The sequence below is a fragment of the Cuculus canorus genome, chromosome 8, assembly GCF_017976375.1.
Source record: "Cuculus canorus isolate bCucCan1 chromosome 8, bCucCan1.pri, whole genome shotgun sequence".
Classification (NCBI taxonomy): Eukaryota; Metazoa; Chordata; class Aves; order Cuculiformes; family Cuculidae; genus Cuculus; species Cuculus canorus.
The window spans coordinates 13,639,911-13,651,098 of record NC_071408.1 but is presented as its reverse complement, the minus strand read 5'-3'; the positions used below and the strand labels follow the sequence as shown (position 1 = coordinate 13,651,098).

At 35.6% G+C, this 11,188-nt stretch overlaps 1 protein-coding gene across 2 annotated transcripts; it reads right to left on the bottom strand.

The window, feature by feature from the left end:
- Positions 1–58: 58 nt before the first annotated feature.
- Positions 59–11,041, bottom strand: LRRC39 (leucine rich repeat containing 39). Of its 2 annotated transcripts, XM_054073117.1 has the most exons (11): positions 10,869–11,041; positions 9,996–10,065; positions 8,622–9,266; positions 7,357–7,557; positions 6,327–6,432; positions 5,314–5,470; positions 4,618–4,754; positions 3,003–3,148; positions 2,401–2,553; positions 1,200–1,339; positions 59–195 (listed from the first exon to the last, which is right to left on the bottom strand). In XM_054073117.1, the coding sequence occupies exons 4-11, from the start codon at positions 7,479–7,481 to the stop codon at positions 140–142; spliced, it is 1,020 nt and encodes a 339-aa protein (XP_053929092.1). In that variant the 5' UTR covers positions 7,482–7,557; positions 8,622–9,266; positions 9,996–10,065; positions 10,869–11,041; the 3' UTR covers positions 59–139. The 2 variants fall into 2 exon arrangements, with proteins under 2 accessions (XP_053929092.1, XP_053929090.1); XM_054073115.1 differs by having other exon boundaries at positions 7,357–9,266.
- Positions 11,042–11,188: the final 147 nt, after the last annotated feature.

The following is an 11,188-nucleotide window of genomic DNA, read 5'->3' as shown; positions in this document are numbered from 1 at the left end:
CCAGTTTCACTGGGAATTAAATGTGGAAACCAGTTCTTATTAGTGGATAAATAAAATCCCTAAGAATATTTGAAACCTGTTGTATGCCACTTCATTAGAAGTATACTGGGTATTTTCTTCCATTCACGGTTAATGTTGTTTATTCATTAGTATTTATGGCAGGAGAAGGATCAGAAGTACAACTTTCCAGATGTCCTGAAAGACAGTGGGTTAAAATAAGAGAAATTAACATCCTTTATGTTTACTTTGACATTCAGGATAGCTTTGTATTTCCTCTTAAATTATTTAAATACACCTAGGTACTTTCATCAGTCCATGCTGCTGGGGAATCTGTTAAGGAAGAAAAATGATTAGTAAACAATCATCCTGATGTATTTTTGCTGCCTTGATTATTCATTTGTGAAATATTGACAAAAAAAAAGCTGGCTTAGCATTCTAAATCAAGAACATTTCAGTCATTCATTTTGTAAGCCTTCATGATATATAGAATGAAGATCAGAGAACGTTTCATATCTGCAGTGAGTAAAGTTCTCTCTCTGAGTAACGGCTGCTGCCGGCACATCTGTTCAAAAGTGCTTATTTTGGTCTCTCACTGGAACCTTCAAGCTGTTACTTCTGAGACTACTGACAGCAGTTAGAAATGGGATGAAACTGTGGGTGTTTTGTTTCGGTGACTGGATTTTCTGTCGGGGAAAGCAAGTTGTGAGAAACATGTTTATCAGGAGTTGATACTTCACTGCTAAAAAATGTTGTATGCTGGGAACACGGGGATCTCTATTACATTCTCCATGGCAGTCTCTCTCTTGGCAACGTCCAAGAAGAGAGAAAGTAGAGCTTCATGAGACAAACAGTGCTGGAAGACTCACGCTATGCAAATTCTGATTAAATTGCAAATACAAGGGACAGTCATCAACTTCCAGTTTACAGGCTGAAGGTAACTTGGGAACACTTATTCCCATGTTCCATGGTTCCAGTATGTTCCTATTAGAATACATGCTGTGCACGTGAAAACATACTGTGCTACCTCCTGATTTTCCCTCAGTGAAAATCTGTTTACAGATTTTTTTAAAACATCAATCATTTATAAAGAGGATTATTCATGTTTTATTTGTATACATATCCTAGCTTTCTTTTACCCAGTTTATCTTTCCCTTCCTCACTGTATTCTAGAGGGATTAGAATTAGTAAAAAAGCCACACCTGTTTTCTTGAGTGACTCCTGGATATACACATGCATGAATTCAATGCCAAACATTTCCTGTTGTTCCTCCTCTTCTGTATTCTCACATGGAGGGAGCATTACCTCTAACTCCAGGGGGTTGTCTCTGAAGTTGACAAATCTGACAATTCACCAGAAAAGGTTACTCTTGCAGTTAGTTTTGTCCAGAGAGAACTATTGAAATAAGATTTCTCAAATGCTATTTTAAGCAAAAGTAGTCTTCTCTTATCCTAAAGCCACTACTGTATTAGTAATATTAAGTAAACTAAGATAAGATGATGCTTTATAATATCAGTAGCTGATTGTGGTGGGAGAAAACATTGCAGTCCTTGTCATTTTGTCATCAGGTTTTTACCTCATTGTCAGCCTTACAGAGCTTCCACAAATGAATGGATGACAACAAAAAGGCAAATGCCTGCATCCCCCCAATTTTGCAAGGCAGCCCTGCCTCCCTGTTCTTCATCCATCCCTGGACCTAGGCTTCTGTGTATTTGTTTAAAGAGTTGCTGCTTCTTCCAAAACACCTGAAAACAGGAAGTCTTACTGGGTTCAGCATGATTTATTTGCACTAGCATTCTTTCTCTAACTGGCCAGCATCCGATAATTTTAACGAAAAGGCAAACAGGAAAGTTTGTCGCAGTATACAAAATAATATTTCCAATTCTACCAATTAAAAATTTACATCCACTCTCTTTTATTTTTTTTAATCAAGTACAGGAGAGTTTCATCCACATCTTTATATATAGTCCATTTTGTTTAATTCTAAAAGCTTGAATTTTCAGTGCCAAAGTTCTACTTTTTGTCATTTTTATTCTTGTCAATATTTTATCCTCCTGGCTCTTGGCTTTAGAGAGTGATATAAAAGGCCAATTAGAAGTGGGTACTTAGACCTTTCAGAAATGAGAACATGTATTGCAGTCTCCTTTTACATTTGGGACTGTCACTACTGTAGGCTGCTTCTTTAAATGAGTTGTGATACACAAAGCTTTCTGGACCAGACCGTCAACCAATGTGAATCTGTGTAATTTATGCTTATTTACAAGGCATTGTGTCCACCTGTACAACTGTGGACTTGCGTTTTCTTTCCCACTTTCTTAGCATCACTCCGATATACAGTTCAAGGAAGGCTTTAAAACTTTATCTTCTAGTATTTTTATTTATATTTCTGTCGCTTTTTCTTACCTCAGATTTGTCATGTCCTTCATACAAGTTGGGATATCCTTAAGTTTGTTGTTGCTCAGAACAAGAGTACTAAGATTTTTCATATTACAAATGGTTTCTGGCAAAGAATGTATCTCATTCCTTTGGAGCCACAAAGTGTGGAGATTTTCCATTCTGTAAAATATGTATATGTGCAATCAATGGACATTTAGAAAATTAATGTTATCAATCATTAACGTGAAGTAATTGATTCAGTTTTACAGCCATGTAAAGGACTTGCATAAAGAATATAACAGTTCTCAAAGAAAACCCCATATCCAAGATAATTGCCTAACCTCCAGTGAAAAATATCACTGGCAAGAAACATTTAACTTGATTGTTAATATTGAATTTATTGTTTATTGAATGGATTATTCCAGATCATCCAAAATATCACATTAAGGCTGATAAATCTTAAGATTGTGGTGATGTTAACATTAAAATAATCTTTTAAAGTAGGATTTAATAATTAGAATTTATTAATTTAATAATTAGAATTAATTTAATAATTAGAATTAATTTAATAATTAGAATTCCAATGCAATAGAATTAAGCCAAAGATATGAGCTTTAAATTTCATTTACCTGTCAATTGCATCAGGAAGTTCCTGGAGTTTATTTCCCCCCATATCTAACCATTCTAGATTTGGCATGTTGAGAAGAGCTGAAGGGATGGTAGTAAACTGATTCATGCACAAGTCTATGTGTGAAAGCTTCTTTAAATCACTGAGCTGCAAAGAAAGGGAAATGTAACGCAAGTTTGTACAGGCGTTCTGTTAGAGCAGTGCTGTAATAACATTGATTGAAAAAAAAACCAATTATAAAACATTACAAGACCTTTTAGAGTTAGGAGAGGCAGAACGGTTTCTGAGTGACATTAGCCCATATTACCTAACAATTACAGTTCTTACCTAGAAGGCAGGTGAGTTCGAAACTGATTTGGCAGAACAACTTCATTACCCACCAGGCAGGGAGAGCCCTACCTGCTGAGAAGCTGAATGCCATGCCTACAATGCAGGTATACCCCACACCTTGAGAACAAAAGATATTTTAAATATACCATTGTCCTTAGTATTTCATACCAATGGTGTTTCTCCATGCCATGTGCCATTTTTCATTAGTCAAATATTTCTATTTTTATGGATCAAAATGCACGGAGTGTGTTTTAGAGTGAAACCAGACACTTCCCATGTTGTGAAGTTTACTACTATGGCAAGACATTCTAAAAATTAAACATAGCATCATTCGGTATTGCAACATCTTTTGTAGATCATGCCTTCAGGTGCTTTTACAATGTCCAAGTATACATAACGAAAGCTTCACGGTGTTCACATCACTTACTTTGAACAGAGCAGAACTGTCTGTTTGCTATCAGCTGTCATTTTTAAAAGCTAGCACTCTGCTTTACACCACGTAACCGGTATCCACAAAGATTTTGTAAATTTTGGATTCTGATTAACAGTTTATAATTTCATTTAAAGATTTGTTGTTAGGTATTACTTTCTGGACTTACTCGATGCTGCAAGGCACTGACTGCTGTCAACTATTGCCACTGCTACTTTTTAAATAAATAAAACAAGTAAATACAGTTACATATTTGTCATCTCTAATAGACTAATCTTAGAGATGTAGGTCTCTTTCACATTTAGGTCAGTCCAAATTAAATATCAATGGTGTGAGCAGTTGTTTTTATTCTCTCTAATTGCTTTCAACATTTCAGAACAACATGTGTCCAACTCTTTATGCATAGGCAGTTGTATGAATTGCACAAACCGTCTTCATAACTAGCACCTGGTAAAGATGCTTACAGCTGTGTCCCAGCACACGGTTTCAATTTGTGTTCTCAACTACAAAAAGAAACTTCTCTGTGCAAAGGCATCCGATCCTCAGAGGGGTAAATCAGTGAAGACCTTCAGCCTAAACAAGAGAACACCAAGTGTATCACTGTCCTATCTGCACTACCAAGTCATTTATCTGGACAAAATAAAGATGGGCTCCTTCAACTACTCAGCTATAAGCATGTCCTTCTCGTGGCTTTGTCATATAAATACTGTTCACGTAAGTGTTTCTGTGGAGTAGTTGTGAAATCAGAACATCAAAGGAAATCTGAAAACACGTTGTACAGTGTTTAATGATAATTGGCTTTGGATAAATTCAAAATATGTGTTAAACAAGACTAAACAAAACAGTTTGTCAAAACCTGAGGAGGAAGATCACGGATACTCCTGTTGACAGCCAGTTCCAATCTTTCCAGACTCACACAGTTACTTATTTCCTTAGGAACAGACTTTATTCTGTTGTAGCTGAGAAGCAGCTCTTGGAGGCTTGTCAGCTGGCCTGCAGAGAGCACAAATGAGAAAAGATACATGTTAGTTCTATTTGAAATACAATATTACTTGTTGTGTGTTTTCCTTACACTGTTATACAAACGCTCTGTGTTCTCACCAGAAAAAAAGATTCACTGAAATTCACACAGTAGGACTTCAGGACTCCAGCATAGAGCTACGTTCTAGTTGAGAACTACAAAAAAAACCCCTCAAAACCTAAAAAAAAACCCTCATGAACATAGGCTACTCATGCTGCAGAATCAGACCACGAAGGCTGGTTTGCTCTATCACTTTTCTAGCTGGATTCTGATGTCTAGTATCTGCTGTGCTTAAAACCTTTTTTCTCATGGGGAGCTTTCATAAAGTTCTGTCTCTTCCATCTGGCCATATTTTTATTATTTATAGGGAATCCATAGATTACAGATCTCTCTCACTGTCAGATTAAAATTGTCTGTTTTCCAGCTACCCAGTAGGATTGTTACTCGTGCAAAGTGCACAAAAAATGGCACATTTGTGTAAGATTAATTTTCTTAGAAAAGCAGGTTAAAATAAAAGAAAGCATAGCTCACCAATTTCTTTAGGTATACTTTCAACTGAGTTCCGGGATAGATCCAGAACAACAAGGTTGTGAAACCTTCCAATGAACTGAGGAATTTTCTGCAAACTAGTTCTATGAAGCTGCCATTCCTGGAGATGGACGAGTTTCAATAAGCACGAAGGTAGTGTCTAAAAAAAGAAATATGAACCAGAAGAAATTCAGTTTAGTATACAACAAGAATGGAGGCTTAGGTCAAAGTTTTATTTGAAACAGTAACAGCCTGGTCATTAAAAACAAAAAATAATTTAAAAAAAGAGAAATCTTTCCTCCTTCTCAAGCTATGCTGCAGCATCTCAAAACAAACACCATCAATGCAGGTCATTCTGACCACAGATTTAATCTGCCCACTTTTTGCTCCCAGGATTTAGATAACTGCAGTGCTGCCACAGCTTGAAAAAACCTCAGGCTTGCTTTTTCTGTTTGTTTGTAAAAAAACAAAGCCAGTAAAACTGAAGATGAAACTGCTTTAAATAACATCTTGCATTTAAATAGTGATCTAAGTTGCATTTCCTACTCTGTTAACAAAACGTCTTTGTTGTTGGCCGCTCCCCCCATGCATTAGAAACAAGAATGATGGGCCTACTGACTCATTTTCAGTCTTAGAAAAATAAAGTAAACAACAGTAAGAAATATTCCCATGCACCTAAGCACAGAGGTTTTCACCTTGATACACTTCAGTTGTTCTGGTGTGTTAATGTTAAATAAGGATTTATATAATAAAACTCACATACTGAGTAATTTCTAATGCAGAAAGCCAAATTTCGGACTATATTTTTGTAGAGTAATGCTTAATACTCAGGACTGAAAAAAAATCAGTGTGCTCTTACACTTTCACAATAGTGTGCCTCATTTCCTTGTTAGTAAAGCACACAGTGAGCACTACATATGTAAAAATAGTACAACTGTGAGTATAAAGTTGCAAATAGCATTTTTCTAATGCGTCAGTCATTCAACTCAAGCAACATTCAGTCCTGTCAACACTACCTTCCATTCTTCTTCCTCTATCCTTAAAATTGCTCTTCCATCTTCATGAATAACTTTTTCTTTCAGCTTTGCTAAAGCGGCTCTTTCCTCCCAGACGAGTAGTAGCCTACAAGGGAAAGAAGACCCCTTAGTGCTGCAACAATGAGTACAGGCAATAATTACTATCCATTCCTTTATCTGGACCAGAAACAGTAGCCTTCCTGGATGTCAAACATTTCTTATATCTGGATGCTAAACATACTATCAACTCAAAAGAAGACAAGAACTTAAAGTAATGTTTGGCTGAGGTAATTCACAGGAATTCTGTTTCACACTTCTTCGAATTTACAGTCAGGAGGAAGACATAACTTCATTCACTTTCATTGCATTGCAGCAGGGCAACAAAATGTGAAGTCTTATGGAATTAAGTTCCAAAGCTGTTAATTTTGAAGCACTCTCCTAAAAAAAAAAGAAAGCCTCCAGTTCTACCAAATGTAAATGCAATCAAACAAGGTCAGTTGGCTAGGGATTCTTTTATAGCTTGATTTCCAAATCAAGCTGACTAGAACAAAAATTATGCAAATGAGGCTAATTCTCTTTCTTTCTATTTGTATTTTCCACTAGTGACTTTGAAATTTGTTATTCCGTTTCAAACACGTCTGACAAATTAGGAAGAGTTCCAGAAATAGAATGCTAAATTTCTTCATATTTAATGAAATTTCTGGCCAGACAGAAGACCAAGAGACCCCGTTAATGCCTCCATTGAGAAGAAAGCTTAACAAATTAGATCTCCACTGGTTAGAATATCCACACAAGAGAAGATTTTAACATCTGACTTCAGAGGATTCAGTATGTATGCTATAATTTTTATCACAGAACACAATTTTTAGTTTGACTTGGCCATATTGCTAGATTTTAACTGGTGGGAATTCTACTACAGTAACAACTAAAGAACTGGCTCTGGACAATTTTGAAAAGACTGTCTATAATTTTCTGAAAGGTAACATCTAGACTAGGTTTTCACATACTTAAAGTTCTACAATTTACCTACCTTCCTGCAGACCTCTGTCTGAATTCCTTTTCTTTCTGCAATTCTTCATTTATCTTGTGTATTCTCACTTCCCAAAGTGCCTTCACAGCAGTGAATGTTCCAACGCAAACTGCAGATTCAGTCATGATCCTTACATATTCAGATTCAGTCACAGGAATCTGACTGTGAATTTCAGGCTCAATGCATCAGCGCATCTATTAGCTACCAGATGGGGACAGGGACATGAAAACTAAAACACTGCAATTCCTACTTGATTATATTATCAGAATTAGTTAACGTATAGAACTGACAGAATTTTACCAACCATTTTGTCTTTGTAAAGAATTGCACCTAGGTAAATTTTCTTATAGTCAGAAATGGTATTTTTGCAATCTCTCTGCATTCTTAGTTGTGAAAAAATGCTTCTCAGTTCCTTCCAAAGGACGCCTGAGTACTGACCATAATTATTAAATGCAAATATGAGCACTCATTCCATTCTCTGTTTGTTAAGGAAAAATGGCAGGATTTGACACATGACACAAACGGCAACTAGTGTGGCACAATGCAGTTTGGCATTTGGGTTCCTGAACAAGGACTGAATGTTTTCCTGGAAAGAAAGGATTACATCTTCTTCCCCTCCCCACATAAACGTGATCCCATTTATTAGTTTGAAGAATTAATTTCTCTTTCAGTGGTCTTCCTACTAATTACCTTTCCCATTCCTCATCCCAATATGCAACAGTAATGAGTAAGACATTGTATGAACAATGTTTCTTGTTGTTTAGAGTCTGTTTTTTACCTATTAGCCTTTTTAGGTAGAAAACCAAAAATCCTGTTATGTGAACTATGCAGAAAAGAGACACTGCAATGCAAATATCTAACGAGTTATTTGTTAATACTTGTACTACTAAAACCAGTATCAAACTATACAGTTGAAACAATACTTATTTTTAGTAAAGCTTATACTGGGCAGCTCTCTTTGCTATGGAAAGCGTATTTTTCAATAAACATTACCTCAGAACCATGAAATATGAAAGACGGCCTGAGTATATGACTTTATTTTCAAGGAGATTTAATTATATAACAACAGGACTACTATCAAAAACTTTTTGTTCTTAGTTCTTATTATTTGTCAGGAAAACAAAAACTATAATAATCATGTCATCACAACCAATAATTGAGAAGTGAATTCCTAAGCGTGGTTATAAAACAAGTGCAAATTTACTCCCAAGTAATCAGATCTCCCAACAACTCCAAGCACCTGAAAGAGTTTAACAGCAACTTACCTCAATTATTTGGTGTTTTCAAGGATTTTCTGTGACTCACTGCTTTCTAGTCAAGAGCAGAGATAAACTACGAATCTTGCCTGCACTACCAAAACCATTTAGAACTCTCACTCAGACTTCAAGGCAACGTCAGTCTACTTCTAATTTTAACCTATGCTGAGAATAGAAGGTATCACATGAGGCACTTCTGCAAAAGCCCCAGGCATTCATGTCTTCCCAGTTTGCTGAACGTGACTGGACTCCCATAAAATCTTGGACTCTTGGGAACAAAAGTTATAAATCGTGAACAAAAAGAAAAAAGAAGCAGTTATTATGCTCCACAATGAACAATAAGCTAGTTCTGAATTCAAAATGACAATTACTTGCTTAACTCTAGTAATGTTTCTCTGCAAGATAACTGAGCTTCAAAGCTCCATTAAACAGCAATATTGACTAGTTAGATTAGAAGAAGTATTACATCGCCAAGTATTTTACTCATTACTTTTGCCCATGCTGAAGAATTCTGTGGAAAAATTTTAATGCAAATTATTGAAATCCAGACAGAAAAGTAATTTTTAACCACGCTGTGAAGCGGGGTTATCACTCACCCCTTTTTCATGCTTCCAATCATGAAACATTTTTAACATTTTACTTCTTCAAAGAGCCCTTGGAGAAGATAAAAGAACAACTTTGTCAGAATCTTTTTCTTCAACCAAACAGAAGGAGAGCGACAGCAATAATTACAGGTCGCTACTTGAGGCAGAAGCCATAAAACTGGATAATTTTAAGGAATTCTTGCACTGCGGTATAAAATAGGAGGATAAAATTGTAACAATATCATTCATTTGGTTATAACCTTCTTCCAGCAAAAATATTTTTTTCCTTGTTACCAGCTTTACCACTACCACATAGAACTTTTTAACAAAAAATCCCTCTCCAGTCCATGACCAACTAAATACTTGACCACCAATACCTATTTAAAAGGACACTGCTTTAAATTTCAATCTAAGCTTTTTGTTTCATTTAAAAGTTACGCAAAAGCAAAAATTACTCATCTTTAAGTTTTGGTGTGGATTCAGTCTGAGGTTTTTTTAATCAATGTTTTTTCTTGATCTAAAAAAAGTCCTCACCAAAACCTAAGTGCTTAACTTTCTCCTCCTTAACAAAGACAGATAATTAGAGCTAGGGAAAAAAAAAAAAACACAAACAAAAAAAACCAACCTTTCCCTCTTATTGGAGTTTTGAGAGACAAACTCCTCATGTGGGCAGAATTATTCTGTCTCAGATATTTCAAAACCACTTCATTGCTTTCTATCACTCACCTAAATATTTCCTCAATTTATTTGCTCCATGATCATCAGATTAAAAAATATACTATTTGAACTGAGCCCTTACCATAACAATATACTTGGAGGACAGTAGCCATTAGGCTGTGTTCTTTTGGTAGTCTTGAGTGCAGTAAATACTTTAAGAGAAGAAGAAAGAGAAGTTTGAGTCACCTGTACAGGATTGCCTGCATAAAATTCACAAATAAAAACAATATTACTACAATTCTTTGTGGCTTAAATTTTATTAGGAATAAATAAAACTGATAAAAATGAAATAGGTGATAGGCATGATATATTAGCCAAACTTTGCAAGAAATTACCTATATATAAAAGACCCTTATACCACAATAGTAATATAAATAGCACCTTACATGTATTCTCCCATGCTCCCTCCCCTACATGACCAGCTTTCCTCTTGCTCAGTCTCAGCATCAAGGACAGCAGAGACTCTGCTACTGGTAGCTTGTCTTGCATCATCACAGCTAAATGCAATAGACAACTTTGGTCTATAATTTCAGGGAATGCTCCTGTAAAGGTTTCTATGTATCTACCGAAAGGAGAAAATGTCCATTTTGTGCCTCACAAATTAATTTTTAAGGCCACGTAACTATCTTTTCTTGCATCTGTTTGCGACTCAGGTTTCTAGAAGGCATTCATATCCAACAGTTTTCTCTGTATGTCCTATTAAATACCCAGAGCAATCCTCATCATCTGTTTAGTTTACCTTAAAGCCTCATAACTGTTGTCTGTTCTGACGGCATTAACTTGAACCTATTTATTATGTGCCTCATAACTGAGTTTTAGAAGTCCTTATCTCAACTTTTTTTTTATGTTAATTCTTTGTTTTATCTGATTAACCTGTCAAATTTCAGTATCTGAACATCAATAATACAAGGTGATGCAAGCTTTTAGAACACGTTCTGATTACTGTCAGACTTACCTAAAAACAGAATAACAAATGAGATCCTACTTGTCTTTCTTTTTGGTTTTTTTAAACAGACAGATGCTTTCTATATAAAACCAAAAATAACTGGAAAGGATTTAAGGACTGCAACCACTTCCAGCCTGTAAAAATACAAAACATTCTAGAGAGTATTATGGCCCTGTTAGTTATCAATAAATGTTATCAGTAAGCATTTGAATAAATGTGGCCTCTTCATTTAAATTCAAAGAGCGCCTGTGCAAGTAATCGCCAGGAAAAGTGGACTAGCAAAAGATTTGAGAGATTTACTTAGTTAAACAACAAAAAGCTCTATGGAC